General features: G+C 40.4%; 1 protein-coding gene across 2 annotated transcripts in view; it reads right to left on the reverse strand.

Annotated features, from left to right (window-relative positions):
* Nucleotides 1-24,203, reverse strand: part of RASA3 (RAS p21 protein activator 3) — a 132,266-nt gene that overhangs the window by 44,461 nt on the left and 63,602 nt on the right. For both annotated transcript variants that reach the window (XM_042039408.1, XM_042039418.1), the window contains exon 5: nucleotides 13,517-13,593. In XM_042039408.1, the coding sequence (XP_041895342.1) occupies nucleotides 13,517-13,593 (77 nt within the window). The remainder of the gene's footprint in view (nucleotides 1-13,516; nucleotides 13,594-24,203) is intronic.

Below are 24,203 nucleotides of genomic sequence, written 5' to 3' on the forward strand. Positions count from 1 at the left end.
GGGTATTCAACTCTAAGAAACAGAAGAGCTAAACAGAAGCAGCTCGTCCTACGGCTTTCCTGCCTAGCTGGTGAGCAAGAGTTTCCTCCCAAGCAACAAGTCAAACAGATATCCCAGGCTGGCCATAGACAGTAATTTAGACATGCTGGTAAGTGATCTGAACTGACAGACACCTGGAACAACTGGGAGAACATGAAGAATAGCAAATTGGAAAAGAGCATCTAAATCACATGCCATTACACATTTGAACCACAGGGCCCAACAACCCAGAACTCCTGGGCCAAGAGAATGCATCAGCTGAGATGGGGGATGGACACAGGAATGGAAGACAGGGGAATGAGATGGTTTAATGAAAGCCATAGCACCAACAGAATGTAAACCCAGCCAAGCTTCTTCTCATCCCTACCCAATCCAAGTATAATGATTTCTCTACTAAATAAATTACTGAATACTCTTCCACATAGATTTTCACATCATATGTTTAATTAGATGTAGTAACAAATACACCTTTCTAAATGAAAGCAAAACAAAAATAGGTTGCAATTTATAAAGAAAAGAAGTAATTATTCGTGGAACTACAAAGCAATCAAAGGTGCCTTCAAACACTTCACAAAGACTACAGTCTTCTGTAATGAGAATGGCTTGGCACACCTGAGGTAGGTGGAACCTTTAATGCTTTAAAAAACTCAACTTGAAACAACTCAGAACAACTCTTGATTACATTTATGTGAATAATCAGACAATTTTGGATCTTGATTAACAATAATTATTATTAAAGGGCAGTGATTTTTGCTACACTTTGCAATACTTTCATTAAGGAATTCAAATTAAGTTGATTCATCAGCCCTGCTGAGACCTGATGGCAGTTATGTTGCCAACTAAGTTCCAAAGTAATGCTGATACACTGAATTTGTTTTGATAAGAGAACTGGGCTAAGGCTATACAAATTGTGTCACAATGAACACAAAAATGCTCTCCAACTAGAATTCACAAAATAATCTTAATAACTTGATTCTGTCAAGATTTACATATCTAAAAAGATGTTAATATATCTCATTCCGACTACGGACAACGAAGTAACCAAACACAGGAGGCAAAAAATAAAAAAACATGCAGTATTTAACGCTAAAATCATGGCATTATATCCTCAAAAACTGCCCTTTATTTAAAAAAATATAAACCCAACCCAAACCAGAAAGATTCCATTTAAATCAGATACACCAAGTCTGTGAAAGGCGGGAAGCAGAACAGTGTGTTTTTTAGTAAAGCAAATAGCAACATATAAAACAAGCTTGTTAAGTTTCATTTACCTACATTTTTTACACTGATGCAGACAGAGCTATAGATAGAATGGTTTGGGTTGGAAGGGACCTCAAAGATCATAAAGTTCCAACTCCCCTGCAACAGGCAAGGACACCCCTTTCACTAGACCAAGTTGCTCAAAGCCCCATCAAAGAAGCACAATCATCACAGGCATCAAAAGGCACATTTTTTAATACACTTTCCTATGAAATTAACTGAAAAACCCTTATCAATGTCCCTGACTTGGCCAAAGGAGAGATCAAACAGGATTCATAAACCATTTATTTCAAAAACAGCTGTCACAGGATGGTGACTTGCCTAATTTGAATCATTCCTCTGGTCCTACAAGGAGATGTGCAACAGTGCTCTGTGCTATTCACACTGTGAATGTAATACAGAAATTCCACGAAGGATGTTTTGTGGCTTCTCTGTGGCAACACCAAAGAAAGTAAGTCCCCCAGACAGAATCTTCCATTAGCAGTGAAACCTCCTTAATAAAGCATCATCCTCTGCAATGCTACAACTGTAAAGCACCAGGCTCTTAAGGCTGTCCACAGTTTTTAAGACGTTAGGAAAATACCTATGACTCCATAGTAGGACTGCCTGCTACTGAGTCATATCAGAGCAAAACCCAGAAGGTGCCTGGAGAGGAAGCCACAGACTTCTAACAGAAGACAAAATCCCTTTAACCTGTTTGATAGGAAAAAGCACCAGTTACGACTACTGGCACAATGAAAGCACAGCCAAATGGTAAACCTGGTAGTCCCTAAACTATGCAAAGCATTACACAAATTGTAAACCATTTCCACTGGCACACTATCCCATTTTACTGTCTACTCTGAAAGGTCAGTCATGTCATAGGTTTAGCTATGATACCTCATTCAAAGAAGAAATCTGCTTCACCAAGTGGTGGTTATACCATTGCTTACACAGCACTAATTCTCTAGAGATGAAAAGCAATGTAAAGTGTTCTTTATTAAAGTTTTTAGTGGCTTGTCACTTCAGATCATCTTATGGAAAAACAGGATGCAAATTAGGGCATAGTCAGATAGGCATGCTGGTATAACCAGCTGTTATTAGTAGCCCACATCAGCTTTTTAATTCCAGTTATTGCACAAACAGTTCATACTCGTGTTATGGCTATCTTCACAGTTTGGGACCAAAAGGGATCTTTGGGATCATGCAGTCTGGCCTCTTTCGAGACAGCAGTGAAAGCTCTCACCTAGTAAAGTTGTGCAACAAGTTTATGATGCCTACTTCAGTTTGAGAGCATGTTTCTTAAAAGCAATCAAGGCTTAATTCAAAGGAATCACAACTATTAAAATATCCGTACAATGTTCTACATGGAACTGTTTGCTGATTAATAATCATGACAAAAACAAACAAACAAACCCCCCATCCCCAATGGTTTTACTACTGGTTTCCCACTAGCCTTGAGCTTCCAAACACTGGTTATCACTTATGGTAGGAATAAGTAACCATCAATTCAGAAGGACTCTCTTCTAAATATTGTGCATACTGAGATTTCACAAATCAGCTAGGTTGGAAAAGACCTCCGAGATCATCCAGTCCAACTTACGACCTAACACCACCATGTCAACCAGACCATGGCACTCAGTGCCACATCCAGTCTTTTCTTAAACACCTCCAGGGACAGTGACTCTGCCATCTCCCTGGGCAGCCTGTTCCAACGCCCAATCACCCCTTCTGTGAAGAATTTCTTCCTAATGTCCAGCATAATCCTCCCCTGGCACAGCTTAAGTCTATGTCCTCTTGTCCTGTCACTGGCTGCCTGGGAGAAAAGGCCAACCCCCACCTGGCTTCACGCTCCTTTCACGTGATTGTAGAGAGCAGTAAGGTCTCCCCTGAGCCTCCTCTTCTCCAGTCTGAACAACCCCAGCTCCCTCAGCTCCTCGTCACAGGACATGCATTCCAGCCCCTTCACCAGCTCTGTTGCCCTTCTCTGGACACACTCCAGCACCTCAACGTCCTTCCTAAACTGAGGAGCACAGAACTGAACACAGTACTCAAGGTGTGGCCTGTATCGTTGGATTCGGCCCATCAATCCAGCCTAAGTCCCTCTGCAGAGCCCTTCTACCCTCCAGCACATCAACACTCTCCCCAGCTTGGTGTCATCAAAGCTTTTCTTGCAAAAATCAAACAGTCACTCACTGTAAGACATATTTACCAGCTCTTCTATTCTTCCTGTAGCTCTTCCATGAACACTTCTGAGTTTAACAGCATCCTTTTTAGCCTGGTCTCCTAAAGATAGAGGCTTAAGAGAAAATGCTTTCTGTCTGTATTTGTCAGTCAATCTCCTGCTGATGATTTTTTTTAATAAGTTGGCATTTTCCACAAAATTTGAATAAGTGGTAGAGATTTCAAAGGATACTCCAGTTCTACTAATTTTATTAAACTCAATGGCTATGCAGAGAAGAAACCACCCCTGGATGTCCCTAGAGAGGAAAGAGCTGCACACAGCAGTTCTCAGCAGCTTTTGACTGAACAGCACATTAATAGTGAGTCTGCTGTCACACTGTGCCACCTTTTACAAACATGATGTTTGGGCTGGTGGGGCATAAAACTGGACATAAATACAGCAGTGACTGTCAAACAACTAAAAGGGTAAAACCACACACAGTGAGTACATCTGCAGCTGTATACCGTCTAGCTGAATTGTTGCCTCTGAAGCTTGTATGAAATTATTACAAAAACATCAGCTTGGAAGCAAGTCAACTGTAAAATAAGTTTAAATTAATTGCAGACACTACTGCCTCCAAAAGCACAGCCTCCTTGACAATTTCTGTGCTTACTGCAGTTTCAGAATATTTCCCTTTTCTCTTAGTATTTATGAGAACAAAATGATTAGAGAAACTAGCGACCTACCTTGTAGGGCAGAAAGGAGTGGGACAGTGAAAATGACAGGTCTCAAAGTGCTATTAAATTAAAAATGTGTATTGAAAGATTTTTAATCTGACTCACAAGTGCTTTTTATATTACTAATATATAATTGGCAACATAGATGAATTTTTCCACTCTTTTCAAGTCTTACTGAAATTTCCAGAAAATGGCATCAAAATCAAAGGTTTACACCAAAACAGACAAGTAGGGGGACATACAGTAGATACCAGGTGATTTTAGCACAGTGGACTCTGAAAGTACTGTCATAGCACAGAATTAGTTACATTCTCAGTACAATAATGTATCCAGAAGCATGAACATGATTACTAGCTCCTCCGGATGGAGTAGGGCAAGAGATACTTTCTCATTATTGCCACATCCACTTTAAGACTTCTTGCAATAACTTCCTCTCAACAAGTCCTTCTGTGAACAATGAAGTTAATGACAAGTGCTTCCCAGGCATTGTGTACCTTATATCTGAAAAAAAAACAAACAAACAAAAAAAAACCCAACCAACCAAAAAAAAAAAAAAAAATCATCCAAAATCATCCAACCTCAATACTTGGGGCCCTGCAACTTCCTCTTCACCCTCCAGCTTCCCCTATTTCTATCTTGATGTCTATCCTTCCTTGAGGTCTGTCCCGAGTTCCATTCTGCTATCTAAGTATCATACTGGCAAGTGTTGTTCTTGGAGCAACAGATGAAAAATTTGCAGAGACAAGTGACATTTGTAATTTGTGCCCCATCACATTGCTCCTTTAGAAACTTCTCTAGCTTTGGTTTTGGATGGTGCCTGCCACAGAAGCTATAGAAATCCCAGAAGTCATTCAGAATGAAACAGGGTACAAGTTCACCCTTGTATTATGCTAAACACCATGTACTCCAAAGAAACTCCAAAGAACCTTTTGATACAGGTCGTGTTGCAAGACAGGTAGCTCATCCAGTTTTTCCTAGGGCCCTACCTCAACTGTAATTGAACTGCTCCAGCTGATCATCATTAAAGGACATCAGTGAAGTAAAAACTGCAGACATTTGGGGCACTGACAGCCTATCAAAGGTGCTAACAACTCACAGTTCTCAAAATCCATGCACCTTTTACAAACATGGATACTACAGGAATGCTCTCTAACGCCCTCAAAACACCCTAACACTGTGATCTCAAGCACATTTAGAAATGAAATAATTTACCATAAGGATTTATGACTGAATAATTTGCCTCCATTTATAATCCCAGTCTATGTCTATTCTGTGTAAAACAGGAAGTACTGTCACGTTATTTACACAGCAGCATTTACTACTGAAACAGAATGACTTAATACTTACATTTGAGTCTTTAATTACAAACTGAGTTTTATACCTATTCCACAGAGTCATGTGATGACTATTCAGTCTCAAAATGGTGAGCACTTTAAAACATGTTCTGCTGGAGGAGGGTCTAATTGAAGTTGCTGTTGATTGGGATTACAGATAAAATGACACTCATATGCGATTTGCATAAACAAAGAATTTCATTAACAGAGGCGAAGCACTGAAGAAACACTGAATACAAAAACAAAGAAACATGAAACAAACTTCATTTAGTGGGAAACACAGCAGTAGCAGAAGATAGTATTTCTAAATATCAGAGGTTTAATGGAGAGCGAACACTTGAAACTTGATTTAGGCTACAAAATAGTCAACAGAGGCTATGGTGGGGATGGAGAAGCACAGCAGAGGCAGTGTAAACTCAATGTTATGAGAGCTGGGAGAAAAGAAGAAAAAATTGATGCACCATGCTAAAGCTTTATAAAGATACATACCTGTTCTCTCTTCCCCTCTGTAATCCCAAAACCCACAGCACTGCAGCATTCCATGATAAAAGTACCAGATAGTACGTGATTCAACCTCTGAGCACTTTTCCTCCATCAGTTTGTTATGAAACCCATACAAGATTAAAAGCATGATCAAGATGCAATCCTGCAGGAAAAGCCACAGCTTGATACAGGGCTTGCTCTCTAGAGAAAGGAGATTGTAACACATTTAATGGATGCATGAGTTTATCCAAAATGAAGCCGAGAAACCACTTTATGCCTTCATTAGCTTTCCCTCCCAGGAGCAAACAGAAGTTGAAATTTTTCAAAATACTGTGAGTTCACCTGATTGATGCATACATTAAACTGACCTTCTTGTAGTTAGCAATACCTTTTTTCCCCCTAATTGATGCAGGTCATATTTTACGCAGGAAAATAAGCTTTATTTGACCCTGAAGTGAGTTCAAAGCTGGCTGTATGTCTCTGCAGCAGAGTAGAAACTTCTCTAAAGCAACACAAATGTATATTCTCTAAACTGGAAGCAGCAAATCCAAGAGGGCTGGGTGGCTCATGGACCCATTCTGGACGTAGGCAAAGAGCACCGAGAGCTGCAACATCACAGGAAAAGCAGCCACTGCCAGCTCTGGCCTCAGGCTATCTCCACACTCAATAGGAGCTGCAGCCTTGCACCACAATAACATACCATCAAGAGCCTGACACTGAGCACTACTGCCTCACAAAGCGACAAAACATTGCCTCCATGAAGAAACACCTCCTGGTTCCTGCTGACGCTTTCACAGAACACCAACTCCATTTTGGAAAAGGAAATACTGAATATGACACACCACACTCAAAAGAGAGGAGCAAACCCTGCTCTGCACCACTGACAAGTAACTAGACGTCACCACCACCTGTTACAGAAAACCAGATTACTATGAGAGATTAAAGAAATGTCATCAAGCTAATAAGTCCAAGTGTTTACTGCATTAAAACTGAATTCAGAAAAACAAACAAACCAACCCCTCCCAACCAAACAGCAGAGAAAAGTATTATTATCTAAAACTTTGCTGGTCACTCTGCCTGCACTCCTGCTTTCTGCTCTTAACAGCATCAGAAAGACCACAAAATTTGGTCTTCAGCATCAGTAGGTAAATACAGCCATGTAGTTCCAAGCTTTCTCTTTAATCCAACCCTTTAGACAAATTCTTAACCAATTCCTGGTATTTGATTAAGATAGCTATGTACTAGAAAGTAAACTAGCTCCAATGTAAGCGAGAAAAGCAGGAAACAAGCTAGTTAGTAAAGGGGAATTCTCAGATGACTCAAAGATGATGCTTGTATGTTTTAATTTTACACAAATGCATTTAAGCATGTTCCATGATTGAAGGACTAGCTACATTCCTGTAGTTTTTCAAGGTGTCTCCAAATGCAATCACAGGAGAAAACAGCAAACCTGCACCAGACAAGACGGGATTGTGTTTTCCTCTTATGCTTTAGATTAGGATCCAGACTCCTGATCTAAAAGCAGGAATGGCCATTATCTCAACCTTTCCAACCAGACTTTACATGCCCTTCATGAGTTGTGACCAACAAAAGAGAAGGGCTGAGCCTCTGAAATTTTCAAAATGAAGCATCATTTACTATAACCTTAGAAACATCGTATTGCATAAGAGACTTTTAAACAGTTGCATAAAGTCAATCTGATTTAGGGCAGTGGTTGTCAACCAGTGAGCAGCAATGCCCATGGACAAGGAAATTCAGATCTATAATGCAAGCAATCAGAGAGGAAGGTCAGATGCTGCTCACTGCACGCTCTGTGCTTTATTCACATGGCCGGGAAGGCTGGGGAACCATCACCAATTCCCAGGACTCCCACCCCTAGGCAGAGACCTTCTGCTTTAACCACACCTGACAAATAAAACCTTCTTCCTTACCTCCTTCTTCCGAAGGTTTTTAAAGCCCACAGATCAGTCACTGTTCTTTTAACATTCCCTGAAGCACTTATCGTAGGGATGTCATACCTATTTATTGTCTCCTTTCCTGCTTGCTCTTGTAAACTGCCCATTCAACTTTGTTTCACATGAATGGAATACACCTTGTAGAGCCCTTGAGAGAGTTGCACAGCATTTAATTCATGAATTAATGCAGACCAGCCATGTCTTCCATACCAGAGCTACAAAAGCTTCATTTACCAAATAAAATTTCAGCATTGATTATGTATTTGTAGACTTATGAATTGTTTACTGGAAAACCATGTCACTACATATGAAAGAAAGCAGTGGCCTCTGAAGCACACGTGTTTAATTTAACTATATAGATTTACTGGGTGGGAGAATAAAAGAAGCAGGGGGGAGAAGGGGTGAGCTCTTCAAAGCAGATGTTTCCAAGCTTTTTTAAAACTAAGAGACAAGACATAAGACAACACTTGAAGGAGCAGCTGGGTACACTGAATAAATACAGACATTTAAATGTGACTAATTACATACACATGCTGGAATTCTCAAAGGATGATCAGGGAGCCAGGCTCCCAGCTCATTCTGACTTTCAACAGGAGTTCAGTGGCCTGTTCCTTCAGGCATGCTGCAAGATGTCATCTTGCTAAATACAGAACACTGCTTCTAAATGTTGCCTCTAGTCACTTAACCACAGCAAAGGCTACAGAATGCTACAAAGCTATCTACAGGAGCCCTCCTCTTTATTAAATAAATACAAATGCATGTATCTGCTGTCCCTTGCCTGTGTGAATCTGACAGATGAGACAAAGTTGTCTGGACAGCCCGGAGGCCTTAAAGCCTCTGGGGAACCACCTTTCTGTGCTAAACACAAATATGTTGTCCAAAAACAGCTCTAGCAATGGCGGGGAAAGGTTCACAAAAAGTCTAGGGATCCTTTCCGAGTACTTCGGTTGTAAAGCAGGAAAAGTTTCTGTATGTGGGAAGTGGTGGCTCATAAAAAAAATTTAGGGAGAAGTACATACCATTGATTTTCACACGTATTCATGTAATATGGCTACACACACACTGTTCATGACTTAGTTCAAACACTTCCATCCAGCATGGCTGCAGAAAGAGAATCTTTCCCTGGTCATTTTCCTTCCTCTGCACTACAGAAAAAGGAAAGTGCAGTCTCTAGGATACACAGGATTAAAACCTGTTTCAGCTGAAAAAACATGAGGGGAAAAAAAATAAAATACAACATTGCACAAGCAGCTGCCAGGAGCTGTGTGTCAGCACAAAGGGGTGTGTATGGACACAAGCAGCCAGAAGCATGGGAAAGTCTTGACCACTTCTTTCCGTGGCCTATCTTAAAAATATTCATAAAATTACAGATGCATTTCTGGCAGGTGACAAACAGGAGATGGCCTTCACAACCAGTGGAAGGTGAGGCCAGATGTTGATAGTCACAACAAGCAGCAGCTGACTGTGCAGAAGGCTGTGGCTGCAAAAAGTGTGGAGGAACACAGTGCGAGATCTTTTGTGAGTGAAAGACAGAAAGGGGAGAAGCCACACCTACTTAGTAAGACCTTCTTTTTCCCAACACTCAAGGGGACTCACTACATGGCACAACAGTATTTAGTACAAATGCAGATACCGAAAGGTACCAGACCACAAAGTCCATGCATGTTGTTCTTTATCTGACACACTCCAGCAAGGGTCTGTGGTCAGCAGGCTGTAGGTCTGCTCTCTCTGTACAGTGTGAACATACACATCAAGGGCCTGCATCCCAAGCCCTGGAACTGGGATACAACAGACTTATGGCAGCCAGTCACAAGGACCATCAGGTTTTCCACCAGGTCCCACAGAGGGAGCCCACAAGTAGCAAGTGTTCCCAGAAGGAGCATCCAAAGTGAGAGTTGTGGCTCTTACAGAGTATGACAGAAGAAGTTGCCAGGGGACACAAGCAGTGTGAGTGTGGTGCCTACATCTGTACTATCAATGTAACTTTTAAATCCACTAATGCTTCTCCTTTTAATCTCTTTTGTGGGGATTCAGTCCAGGAGATTGTGCTGTAGCAGCTGGCTGAGACTAGGGCCTCTGATGAAGCACAACAGCTTCGTGGTTTAAGACCAAATGAAAGCATTGAATGCTTCCTAAGGAGTAGCTATTAGGTAACAGTTTTTGAACTGAATTTTTTGCTTCCTCTGCAGGGGAAGCACACTTGCCTTCTGCATTTTTTAATAATCTACTACTTAATGTTCAAGAGCTCAGCACTTAAATATTTTAATTTGCCCTTCCATTCAGATGAATTTTTCCATTCATTCATCCAGCTGACTGTTCACAGCATGCTCCATGGGACTCCAGGCTGGCTCAGCCCCAGCTGCTTTCCAGGCTTTTTGGAATGCAGAGGTGGCAGCAATGTGAACAAGCTCAGAGGGCACACTGATAAAGACCTATGGGTAAGATCATATTTTCTGGAGAGGTAAAAAAGTTTCCTAATTAGGCCAAGTCTTCATTTAGCCTACATACGTGGTCTTTGAAAACAAGCACTATTCTGGGGCTTAAAAAAGCAAGTCTCTCTAAGGTATTTTTAAACAGCTGCCCCACTGGATGCAGGTTTTGTTCTCCTTGCAAACCTGAACTGTTCAACCAGTTATATCTATGAGGTCATTTGCAGGGTATTGTTTATCTTTGTAGCTAAATGCTTCATTTAAAAAAACCCCTAAATATATATTTTTTAAACAGAGTCAAGGAATTTCACAGGACAAGCATTAGATTCATCAGAACAAGTCAGTTTTTAAGATGAAGTGATTCCAGATTCTTGTGCATATTTTTACAGCCTTGTCTTACTTGCTCACTGTAACATCCACGAGATATTCACAAGAAAATCAGTTATTTTCACAACACTCAATTGGAAGCTGCACTTCCCCAAAAAACCTAGGCTCTGCTTTTCACTCATGACCTACCTCTACCAAAGGTTCTGCCTCTCCTGTCTTTGCTGCTCTCCTCACTGGCAAATTCCAGCTACACAGACATTTAGCTGAGTGTTGTTTAATTACCACACTTTTCTTACATGCTTAAGCACTAGAACCAAGGTATCTATGAATAAACCTGAAAGACATTTCAGATCATGTGGAAAAATGTTAAGAGCTGCAGTTTGCTGTAGACCTTCCTGAAGCAAGTAGTGTGGCATAGAGAAAATGCTGGACTACATTCTGAAGTGCTTTTTTTTTCCCCCCGATGTAATCATTCCCCTTCATCATTCCCTTCTTTCTCACACCTAAGACACATTGCCATGAAAACCTGCACTACATACTCTAGAAACATTCTTCTTTCCCAGTTTTCTTACTTGAACTGCTAAGCTCTAGTCTCCCTTACCTCTCAAATAACAAATAAATGTGGAAACTAGAAAGACCAGAGTGTCCAGGTCAGATACTGAAGAGAAGGCAGCAATGGGAAAAGGTAGTTTCAGCAGACAAAAGCTTGCTTGAGCTCCGATTCTCAAATTTTATTTCTAAGAAACCTGGGCTCATTATGATTCAGTGGTTAAAACCTCATGATTTTTCTACACATTGAAGCTAATACAGTGAACAATACCTAGCAAATCATGGTTACAGAATGCTTTGTAACCAATCGAAGTCTTTTTCTCTGCATTGTACAAAGTTGATGGAATAGTCTTCAAATCAAGAATACATAAGCAAAAATTTGAGTAAGTATTTAAAAGCTGTCTGGCCAAAATGAATAGAAAGCTAGAAAATCACACTGTTAAAGTAGTCGCTGCCTTACTGCTATTCATGAAGCAAGAAGCTGCATGTATTTTGTATTAAGAAGGACCTTTTCAGACACCTATTTCTGGCATTTCAGAAAGTTCACTGAAAAATCCATTGGTACTGTAATGTTACCAGGTCCCACTTAACTGAAGACAAAACCTTTAAAAGACAGCTGGCTGTGGTATGACACACTCTCAGAATAAAACAAACAGAGGCAAACACTTCTGAAGGTCCTTCAGTATACCACCTAACTAATCAAAACAGACAAGAGCGGAAGGACGTTGCAGTTAATCTGTGTTTGCAGAGTCACGGACATCAAAGGGTGTCAATCCACAATTAGGGTTCAAAGGATACGGACAGAGGGCTCTGTGGCTGTATCACATCTAAGGAGTGCAGTAGACACTTTCAGAAAGACCAAAGCAAAAAAACACATCAACGTGGTAATCAGGACAACTGTGCTCCTTTTCCTCTCTAAGCACAGTATCCTCCAGGCTTGCTTTGAGGACAGTCCAAGCTCAGTGATAAACCCACTGTCCTGTATGTCCCACACACATACACCCCCTCTGACAGCAGAAAGGGAAGAAATTGCCTTTTCCCACCTTCTATTTCCCCCTCTCCCGCAAAGCCTTAGGACCAATAGCAATACAAACAACACTTAAACACAAGATGCCAGCCTAGGACTTGGAAGATACAGGTTTGAGCTCTGGTTTCTCAGAACGTGTGCGACCATCATCACTTGGTCATATTTAAATTGTGCACTGAAAAATGACATAATGAGAGTCCTCAGGTGGCAGCTAGAGGTGGTGCACAGCTATACTGACATGGCAATTTTTGTTCTCAAAAAGGTACAGCTGTGTTCCAGTAGCATTGTGCCCTGATTAACAAGTTCACAGGAGCTCAGAGCCTACACAGCAACTTGCACCACACTATCCCTGGTATTCGCTCTGCCTCATCACAGCAGAGAGAAAGAGTTTGAATGTACCTACTGCAGTGCTCTGGTAGGACCTGTATGGCCAGAGGGTACATGCACAGGCAGGCAGGATCACTTACACCAGCACATCCTCATATCAAGAATGGGCCTACAGCAATGGAGGTCACCATATGGGTTACCTGCATTTGTTAACAGGTCCTAGATGTAAAAATTGCCAGGACAAAGTCTTAGCAAAGGCAGCAACAAAATGATATTAAATACTGGTCTGAAACTTGGGCTGGTCAGAACTTTCCTAGCAGAGCACTCTTCTGACTGAGAACACAAAGCAGATTCCTCACAGAAGCCAAACAGCTCTGCCACTACTTCTGAGGTAACCTGAAAGGCTTTGGTGTGGCCAGAGAGCAGTGACTCCTCAGAGGACAGAGAAATCTTTACTGCCATTTGAGTCCTGTGTCATCTCTGCTTCAACTTAAATGAGACTGGATTGGCTGATTCTGAGGCTGCCTTAGTAACCGATGGCAAACTTTTGTTTTAAGCCAGCTCTGTAACACTCTCTCACCATGTAAGTTGTGCTACAAATTTACTTAGCTGGTAAGGTCCTTAATGCAAATTAGAAGGACATTAATATTACCCTTTGATGTCTTTATAGTATTTATGCCATGACTAAACTGGATAAGGGATTTATTAACATTTAAGACTATTAGGAAGAAAATTACATCGATTCTGTGAGGAGAAAAAGAAGGGAAAATGAGAACAATCTCACACCCTATAAATTCATATGGATATTTCTGATTAAGAACATTCAGTGTCCAAATAAATGTTTTGATTCCTCCAACTCTTTTTAAATGAAGCACCACACACTGTTTGCTACATTTCAAGACCTACCGTGTTGCGAGCTTATGGCAGACGACACCAGTGTCTGTTATGACTTCACTCAGTCTCAGCTCAAGGTGGACCTTCCCCTGAAACACACCATAAACACCATATGAAAAGTTAGTTTTATGTATAGGCAGTCAGCATTCCAACTTCAACCAAAGCAAGCCAGTTTGTGCAAGTAATTCCAGGAGAAGTCTAAAGATTAAATAAGAACTGTATAGCTAACGTCCTTCAACTTTCAGAGAATCCAGACCAGTAGTCATTTAACTAAATTTGGGTGCATAATTCCCACCATTATATTATCTCTATATGTTGTACTAATTGAAGGCTATGGAGTGTCCACAGTTTGACACAGAAATGTTGGGTTGGAGCTTTATCTGTAATTAGCATTTTAAATATTAAGCAAATATCTGCAACACTACCATTAAAAATGGTATCACGGAAGTGTGTTATAAATTAACACCTACACGTTTTACACATCATAAAAATAAAATCTATTAAGCAATATAAATTGTAAGACATGTATCAATAAAACTATATCAAACAACTATTTGAAAAAACACAAAAAGTGTTCAATCATGTTGCTAGTATTCACAGTTACACAGTCTTCAACTCCTTACCATCACATTAACTTTATTATGACTTGAGCCAAAATATTATCCTTCAATATGCTAAGAAAATAAAGGCAAACATTAATACCAATTGCATTCCTCTTATTAATTCCATTGTATTTCAAAATGTGAGTATCCCACTGACAAAAACTCAGCATCACTTTTACAGTGTGTATACAGTAAATGCAAAATACATTTTGTTATTGACCAAATCTGACATGTCAGCAATGCCAAGTCATCTTCTGCAAAATATCATAGGCAAAATCGAGCCTTTCATTTTCATAACTATCTCCTCTCCACCCTTTGTAATAAAGGATGCTAAAATCCACCCTGCTAATTAGTCACAGCTCTAATGTGGATAATATCTTTACCTCAAATCACACAAAATTCTCTTGCCACCCCTTTTATAAGATCTTCCAGATTCAACCTTTGATCTTTCTGCACAGGACCAAAACTCTTGCCAGCAACTTCCCTATCTCTTGTGACTAGTTACAGCAATCTCCTGCTCTATGAGAATGTCCATCCTGGGCAACAGAGGAGAGTCAAGATGAAACTCTGGCCTCAAGTTGCACCTATGCTGCTAAGATTCCCTTTCCCTACAGCATTTGTCTGGACAAAAGCTGGTGAAGACCGTCCAAAGCACTGCAAGGAGTGCAGCAACAATTAAGGAGCATGGACATGCAGAAGTTCAGTCCAAGGTCATTCCCTGCTCCTCTCATGTTAAGAAGCACACACTGGACTCAGTGCCTGAATACTTGTCCTGAAAAAGCCTATGAGACATTGTTTCTTCCTGCTACAGTCATTCTCTCCCCTTCCTAGTGTATATCCCCTATTCAGCACCATTCTTTCTGCACTACCTTGAACACACACTTCACGCTCTCACTCCACAAACCTTTATCCTCTACTTACACCTTCAGTACTCTGACTCAGTAACACTTTTTCCTATCTGAGGGCTGGAACACAGACCCTTCAAGTACATGTGGCATATGATACTGGTGCTCATCCAGAAAACAAGGAAGACAACCTCTCCAATCTATATAAAGTTGCAGAGGCACCACAGCAGCTTGCTGGCATTTTGAACAGGGAAGAACCCAAATGTCTGTGTGAATTCAAAACAAGGCTTCTGCCATGTGTCTTCTGCAGAATTTTAAACAAAATAATTAAACCACCACCACCCCCAATGCACAAACCAGACATGTTGCATTTAGCTGCCACTCCTGATTTGTGTTTCAGTGTCACAGGTCACTCCTTCACCCTGTCAGTGTGTGCCAAAGTCAGCATCTGTCATAAGCTTCCAAACTGAAGCCTGTCCTCATGCATAAGAACAGGATTTCTCTGCACAAATGCATAAAGCCACTTCTAGACCCAGTTCTTAAGGACTCAGTACCACTGCAATGCCCACTGTAGCTGCACATGACAAGGGCTGGGCACATAACCAGCTAAGAACTCTGCTTAAGCAGAACAGCTTTCTGGCTTTTGTTTTACTGTATTTTCCTTACTCTTCAATGCTCTCTCTTCCACTGGCCACATATTCTATTACAGGATGTAAACCATTAGTCTCTGGAAAGTAAATTCATATTATTAACCTGTAAAACCCACTACTGCAATCTTTGTTGATACCCTGCTAACTACCTTTACCAGAGAAATCAACATTAATACAAGTTTTGAAGAAATTAAGAGTCAAAACCAGAGATTTTGCAACTTCAGAGAAAATATCCCTTTGTAGAAAAATACCAAGGTATGAAAATGCTTTTATAGAAATATTTCTGCTGGTCTTAAAAGTGAGACTGACCCTTCTCAGGAAGGAATGCTTCAATGCACTTAAGATGAGCCTGAGAGCAAACTTCAAGTGGCCATTTGCTCAGTCTCACACAGATTGAGTAAAATGGAAGCTCCTCATTTCAGAAATTAGGTTGAAAAAAAGATCTTTATAAATATCGGCAGTATTTCACACATTTTCCTACCTACATTAAGCATAAAATGATAGTGTTGCCTCTTCTGGGCTAAAAGCCATTTTTTCTTGTAGTTTTCATCCTTCTCTTGTGAAAGCTTTGAAAATGGCCAGCTATTCAAAAAGTGACTCCAAGCTTCCTAGAGCAAAACAGAGGTCATGGGATCACTGGGAACAGCAGCCTACAACTACTCCCAAAACACCTTCCAATGTTTTACTTCCAGTTAAAAACTCAAATACCTTGAAATAAGGCTACACTAACATACTTGCAGGCTTAATTTACAGAAAATGTAACTCTTATATAAACAGAACACTTTTTCCTAAATCAATTATACCATTACACAAAACATAAGAATTCATCTGAATAAATTCACTCCTGAGCAATGGCATTAGTTGGGTTTACAAAACACCAGCTATTTCATTTAGCAAAGGGAAGACAGAAAACTGCAATAAATCAGTATCATAAGATCAAAAGTTAATCTAATCAACAAGAAGGTCAACCTAGAATGGATTAAATGTACCACAGAAACAGAACTGCCATGATCTCTGACTGGCAACTTGTAAAAAATAAATTTATATTTTTATTATTAAAAGAACTACTGCAATAACAACAAGAGTCTTCTATTGTAGTAGATCTGCAGAGTTTACAAGCAGGAAAGATTAGACAATGCAACAGAACAACAAAAAAAATCCATTTTACCGCAAACTGAAACGGTGGCTTCATCCTGCTCAGAGAGAATCCCTCCTTTGGAGCCAGGGATTGAGTCTAGGCTCAGTCCTGCATTATAAGGCTATAATGCTTTTTTCCCTTTAGCAGAGCAAAAAAATTCTGAGAAAAAATCTGGAGGTTTGACAATTCTGAAATAGAATGTATCAATTACTCAAAACACTTCCATTAACAAATATATTTCAGGGTGTTCCTAGAAGCAGCTATGCTTATTAGCATAACCTTCTCCTTCGGAAGGGTAGGACCCCTTTTCAAGGAACAAGCTGAAGGAGTGCCAATTCAACTGCTGAACACTTCCTTTTCCATCAGCTCCAGCTCATATGGAGGGTGGGTTCACAGGTCGCACCTCCTTCCTAACCACATCTAACACCACATAATGGGGCCACTCAGCTTCCAGTTTTCAGTTATTGATTAAAGAAGCCATCAGATGACTGAATTTCTTGTAGGGAAGCAGAAAGTATTCAAAAGGAAATCAGTAACAAAAAAAAACTTGTGAAAGGCCTTACTGAGGAAAACAAATTATACTATGCTTGTTAAATCTTAACCTTTACTACACACTCAGTTACCTGAAAACTAAACTGAAACTGATCTCAAGTTGGTAAAGAAAAGAAAAAGCACACCTAAAGTCCTGGTTTTATAGATACAGGAAAAGCCTGTCTCCAACCACCTCCTTTCTGCTTGGGATGAAGCTGGGAGTCGCTGTGGACTGAAACACCAGAAAACAGTTATAAAGCACATAAGGGCATACAAACCCTTCCTACCTGTATCATGTTTCCACCAGTTGCAAATTTGTGGTTTCATTTAACCACAATACTTTGAAGGAAAAGAAAATGCATGACCACAGATTATCCTAAAGTTGCTCTTATGACTAAGTTCTGCCATCCTGGCATAAAACAATTTTATGCCAGACCTGAACAAGGCCTCAGAGGCAGTGTTTGCAAGGTCACCAGGACACCACTGGGAGCCATGTCAGAGTGCAGTTACCTGCACACATTTTGCCCTGGAATCTGACACACCCCACGTGAACCAGTGACTGCAGATTCAACTGCAACATCCGACCTAGCTCAAAACAGATGCAATCTGGTTTTTCAGAGAAATATTTATGAAAAAGCACTGACAAATACCAGGAACATCTGTGCCTATCTGAGGTTCTAGAAGATGCACACAAGACTGTCAAGTCTGCCTAAGTTCAAAAGACAGGAGCCAAATCGACTGAAATTTCCTAAACCATTTTTAATCAAGTATCAAGCAGGCCTCCATCCTTTTTGTTACTATCAAATTTTTAGAAATCTTTCATTTTTAAAAACATCAAAGGAAAAGAACAAGTCTTCACTGCTGATTTTAAACAAAACCAGAAAATACACAGTTTGCTTGAATATTAAGTATCAAGTCAATCATCTTAATATCCAGGGCTCACACAGCATAGTAATTCACTCTTCTACAAAAGAACAAAGTTAATGTCACAAAAAACCCAAAATAAGGTATTGTTTACTATTAAATCTGCTGGACAAGAGGTTTGTGGTCACCCACCTTCCTAATTCTCACTAGCCTACCCAATTTTGCTGGGAACTTTCCCTTCCAAGGTGGGAGTGCACCTGCATGAAAGTTTTTCCAAACATTTATCCCATATGGGGACACTTTTCCCAGTACAGCTCAACTCTGCTCATTGCTGAGTAGTGTGGAAAGAGGGACTGGGACCCAGTTTTGGCTCCTTACTCTTCATCCTGCTGGTAGAGTATGACTGCAAGCAGTCTCACCCCAGCTCCTGGAGATGGAGGAGGGAAGGGATGTAACAGACATGAGTTGTAGGAGAGCACTAGGCTAAGCAGGTGACATGAACCACAGTTCATGACTGACTCATGCCAGCACCGCATTTTTTTTGGAGTCTCAAATTCAGGACTGTGGTAACAGTGGTGTGTTGATTTATTTTCCCTTGCTCCAAATTGTCTGGAGAAATGAGCATTGGAAGAACTCAGTGCTGCACACAGACCATTCCAAACTAGGGAATAACCCGTGCCATTGCTTTCTCAGTGTTTCCAAATTTTATTTCAGGATATAGCAAATGTTATTGGGCAGATTCTGTCTACTCTGAAGCCTTTTCAGCCAACTTCATGAGAAGTCACTTTCTGCCATCAGCAAAACTTAAAAGCAAACAAGAAAACTGAGCCAAACCCTAAGGGCTCACTAAATGCTGCCCTTGACGGAGTGGGAAAGACCAAGGGGACAACTACTGCTTTAGGTAAATCCAGCCCTGCAGTATTACCAGCAGCCTCACATAAGGTCAGGCCTAACAGCGGGTTTGAGAGCAGGAGGAGGAAGGAGTTTGTTTGCTGTCTACATTTGCTGCGTCTAACAGCTGCTTCTTCCTTTAGCAGAGGGCAGCAGGCGGCTGGGAAAGGTCTAAGGATCATGCTAGAGATCACAGCCTGCCTGCTGGACCACAGTGCAGCACACAAGAAACTGGAACAAAACCCAGCTGACTGCTGAGGAAAGTGCAGCAGCTCTATTCAGCACTGCATGGATTCATAAATGCTAAGCAAAGCGGAACTGATATCTGCTTGCTCTCCATATGTGCAAGCATGTCAGAATTGCTCAGTAACTGGCAAACAACTTCACATGGCATAATGTTAACCTTCCTGTTTCTCTAAAGAAAGAATACTGCCATATGGTCAAAATCCTTATAATTAATCACATTTTCCTCTCAAATAGTTTGATGGGATATAATACGTAGATGTTGTAAGTGAAAGGGTTTCATTTCCCCAGACAAATTATGTTCTGCAGATACAAAACCCATGTATGTTACTTTAAAACCACGTACACTCCTTGTTCAGCAATAGGTGCTCCTCACCACGTGCCATGTTATAGACTAGCTATTGAAGAGCAATAGATCAAAACCTGATTGACTGTCTTAGTCCTTTGTGCTGGTAAGTCTGAATTCTGTGCTCTTACATTCGTATAGGGAGGAAGTCTTGCCACAAAGCAGGATCTGGTCAATAGCTGCTCTTTCCCTTTACCACAAACATTATTTACCATTGCTGATGCATGGTTCAGTTGTCTCAAGTAGTTTTGTCAGTAGACATTTAGCCTTGAGAATCTCCCCACCCTATCAAAACAGACATGTGATCTCTCTTCAAAACAACTAGAAGACAGAAACTTAAGTGCCACTGTTCAAAATACAGAGGGCAACACCCATGTTTCCTGTGTGTGGTAGAAAGCTGATACCAAAACTGGAAGCAGCTGCTTCTTTTTACAATTTGCATTTACCCATGCTTACAGTAGGTTGTACAAAATGTGTCAGTGACTCATTTTTATGCTAGAAGTATTTAAGTACCTACAAAAAGGTAGTCAATATCAGTGTCGGACAGTGGGCATGCAATGCTCGTAACTGTTCAACAGACAATGTAATTCTCTCAATTACTGGAGTGAAACTGCCATATACAGTTGCTCCTAAAGACCGTTATATCTTGTATCTTCAAACACATTCTTAATTAGCAATTAGCAACAGAGCCATCACAGATCAACATGACTTACTCCACTTACACAAAGAGCATTGATTTATATAGAACAGGAAGCAGGCAGATACAGGAGAGACCTTGGAAACTTCGGCAAGGTGAATAAAAATAATAAAATAACACTTCCAGCTTCCTCCACAGATCTGGGATAAACTTCTCTGTCACACAAGACTGAATGAAGAAGAGCTAATTAAAAAGTTTGGGGTGAAACCTTGGCTCTGATGAACTCATGGCAAAACTCCCACCCTGAGAAGGCCAAGATTTCATTCATGAAGCCTGACACTTGGGATACAGATCTTGCATTCAATGGGAAGGTGCTGACACAAATGAAAGGTTTTTTTGAGGAGCACACCATGCATTAGCTAGATCCTTTTAGCTAATATACAGGCAGCATTTCAGAGCTAGTAGTTATGTCCAGCAGGACAAGAGGATTTTAGGTGCACTCTCCAAACATACCCGTAAATGTTTTCCATTAATGAAGTCTAGTATACCACATGACACCAGTCCATACTCAAGAACAGGCATGTTTAATCAACAATAGTCAAAGGCCTGCATAGACAAAATGCTAATGTGGTGAAAGGAAGAGGAAAGGCCTTTGGTGTCTGAAGAAAGCACTTAACATCAGTAAATCTTCTGCACAAAGCTTTGAGTACAGAAGGTTAAAATGTGAGACAATTTGCTTCCTCAGTGTTGGTTATCTGCCCTTTACATGCCTTTTATTTTTATTAAGTTGATAGCCAAATAGATATCTCAAACACATCAAAGTTCTTATGAGAAGGAAGGGGAAATGAGCAATTTTCAAGTTTTTGTCAGACTTTTTTTGCCCCAACAATGACTTTTACATAAGACCTTGAGCATAACTGGCTTTGGAAAAGCATTCTGTCATTTAATACTGAAAAGCCAGCTGTAAGAGGACATGACTATTTCACATTTGTCAGTGAGGCAGAGAAAGCAACTCAAAGCACACTTGAAAAGGGGAACTTTTAAAACAAGAGCCTGCACAGGAAAAGATGCCAGAATAATCTAACTCTCCTTGCAAGTCTCCCCTACTTTGGCATATACAGACTACATGGCTTGGAGTATACAGATATTAATCAGAGTATCTCTGGATCTTTAACCACTTCAATGATTACACGTACACAAGGGGTATTTAGGCTGCAAAGCTCAAACTTCACAAAACAGACTTGAACTATGAACTTAATGTGAAAAAAAATTAAGGGGAAAACTACTCAAAACCTGGAAAGGCCTTTTAAAGACTGCATGTGCACTTGGGCTTAAATTCCACCGAGAACACACGGACCACTGAGAGCATCTGTCATCTACAGCCCTAGGCAAATATCTGAATCAGTTACTGTTGGGTAAACTTCCTTCTGTGAAGAAAAGGAAAACATTCATGGATCAAAACAGATGTACACACAATAGCATGGCAATTTTTGCTTCCAGACCTCAAAAAGCATGACAATGAGAATACAGCAGGTCCTGAAAGACAAATGACTAGTAGAAAAGAAACACATGCCGTGTAAAGTGCGCAACATCATGCTCGTGCTGTCCTCAAGCAGCTTACACTGTTGTCTCTTCTGCTGCTAGCCCCTCCCAGCTGAAGCTGCCTGATTGTTCATCATCTATTTCAACGCAAAAGTTAAACCATTTTCAGTAATGGCTCAATTCCTGTTCTACTTCTCTCTGAAAGGCTTGGGCTCTTGTACTGTCAGACACTGGGCATTTAACTCTGGGCACAGTACTGAGGAGGAGGGAGGCTCCATCAGAAGATGGGAACTTAAAATTCCTTCAGCTAAATGTGCACAAACCCACCTGGTTATAGCTTCATACTTTCAGAACAAGTTTTTCAGTCTGGAAAGTTAAGCCATAATTTATGCATTAATAGCTGCTGTCAACTTCCATTCTGCACTGTGTATGAGAAAACTTCCCCATCACATTTAACATTTTATTCTATATTTACAAAGGAAATATTCAGATATCATGTATGCCAAACACAAATACAAGTTGGAGTTTCATCATTTGTTCTCCACAGAGCAGCTCAAACTTAATCACCTAGAGCACAACTGCTGTTTCATCACACAGCTATATCTCAACAGCATCCAGGGTAACCACTGACAGGACTAGAGCAGAATATGCAATGTGTTATTTCAAACTAGTGAGAGCAAAACCAGCCAGTAAAATGTGGGGGCACTGATGTACCAACAGAGTAAAAGCCTGTCAACTTCAAGGGGCAGTTACAGCCCGCTGCTGAATGACACAGCACTGCGCTCTGGTAGCTGCTGTTTCCCACTGACTCTGGCAAAGGGAAACTCAGATGCACCTGATGATGCTGATTGTCTCACTAGGTAGGTTTGCTAGACCAAATGGTAAACCAAACCCACAAAAGGCATGTGGGTAATGCCTGCTCTGCATCTATGGGCTGAGCAGCTGCACAGTCCCACCTGTACGGCTCCATGTGACACTGAACACCAGGTGGTGGTGAGATCACAGGCCTCTTAGCAGCACTCAGCCTAGACAGACAATGCCCTCACTCTTTCTTCAACATGAACAATCATGCCAGACTCCTTTACTTGCTATCAAGCAATAAATGGAAGTGGCATTAAAGCATCTGACAGTAATACTCGTATCTGTGTAGTGTGACAAGTAATGCGAGTCCTGCCGTCAGTAGCATCCTTATCTGCAATAAAATTTATGAAGCCATAATCTCACTCCTGACAATACAAAGCACCTTTACAAGACAGGAAGAATTGGCAATGTTGTAAAACCATAAAACTGGATTCAAAGTCTCGAGCTAAACACCTTGGAAACAATATGTGAAGTTATACAACATTAACACTTACATTCTGATTTTTTTAAGTACACAGGAACTCATACAAATGAGGTACAAACCATGTTGAATAAACTTTTAAATTCTTCTCATGAAACTTCAGATAGCTCAAAATACCAGTTCTTACATCACAGATGTTATCTGTAATTTCAAATCAATCTTTCTGTTCTGAAAAATGAGGTAACACATCCCAGAAGCGGGCCACAAGAAACACAGCATCCAATATCACCAATATTTGAACAATCCATTGTTTCTCAGGTGGTTTTCAGTTTCTGACTGCGCTGGCTGGTCTGCTTAAAACCTGGGTATTTTCAGAGCCTGCACAGGGTAAAGATTAAGTCCCTCATAGGTTTATTATTCTTACCCAGTTCCTTTCATATCATGGCCTAATGTATTAGAAATAATTAGAAACCTGGTCTCTTTTTTAATTTCTCAGTCTGACTGTATAACCTCAAGCAAGTCACATTCTTTCTGACATTTACTCTCACTGTATTCAAAGTGTGGGAGTGACAATGGCTTACCTCAATAAAGTGCTGTGATGCATAACTAAATAGCCATGAATTGATCTACAACATGGAAAATAGTACAACAGCCACTGGCTGACAAAACCAGAAGATGCAGGAGTTCCCTGGAATCTGGCTCAATGTTTAATCCATTAGATTACATTGGAACAACTGCTAGAATGATAAAACTAATAGTTGGCATGTTAAAACTGCCTTTATACTAGTATTCGCATGATTCACTGCAAATTTTAACTACGAAAAATTTCTTAAACTATTTTCCTTAAAATTGGAAGAAAACTGAGTAACATTGTGTAAGTACTCACCATTAACACAAGTATTCTATTTTCTCTTACAAATGAAAAAGTGCTTAGAAGGACAACTGAGATACCGAAAATGTAAAAGATTCAAACACAAAAATATTTCATTTGGCTATCTTCACTTGCATAAGAATTCATACAAAATATTTACAAGTCTGCTCCCACTATTATGGAAAACCAAGACCTCCTGCAGACTCAACATAAAGACCAAGGAACATTTAAGTAAATGGATAAAATCAGAGTATCAT

The sequence above is a fragment of the Corvus kubaryi genome, unplaced genomic scaffold (genome assembly GCF_017639235.1).
Source record: "Corvus kubaryi isolate FWS band 111438036 unplaced genomic scaffold, C.kubaryi_AGA036_p1.0 133, whole genome shotgun sequence".
Taxonomy (NCBI): domain Eukaryota; kingdom Metazoa; phylum Chordata; class Aves; order Passeriformes; family Corvidae; genus Corvus; species Corvus kubaryi.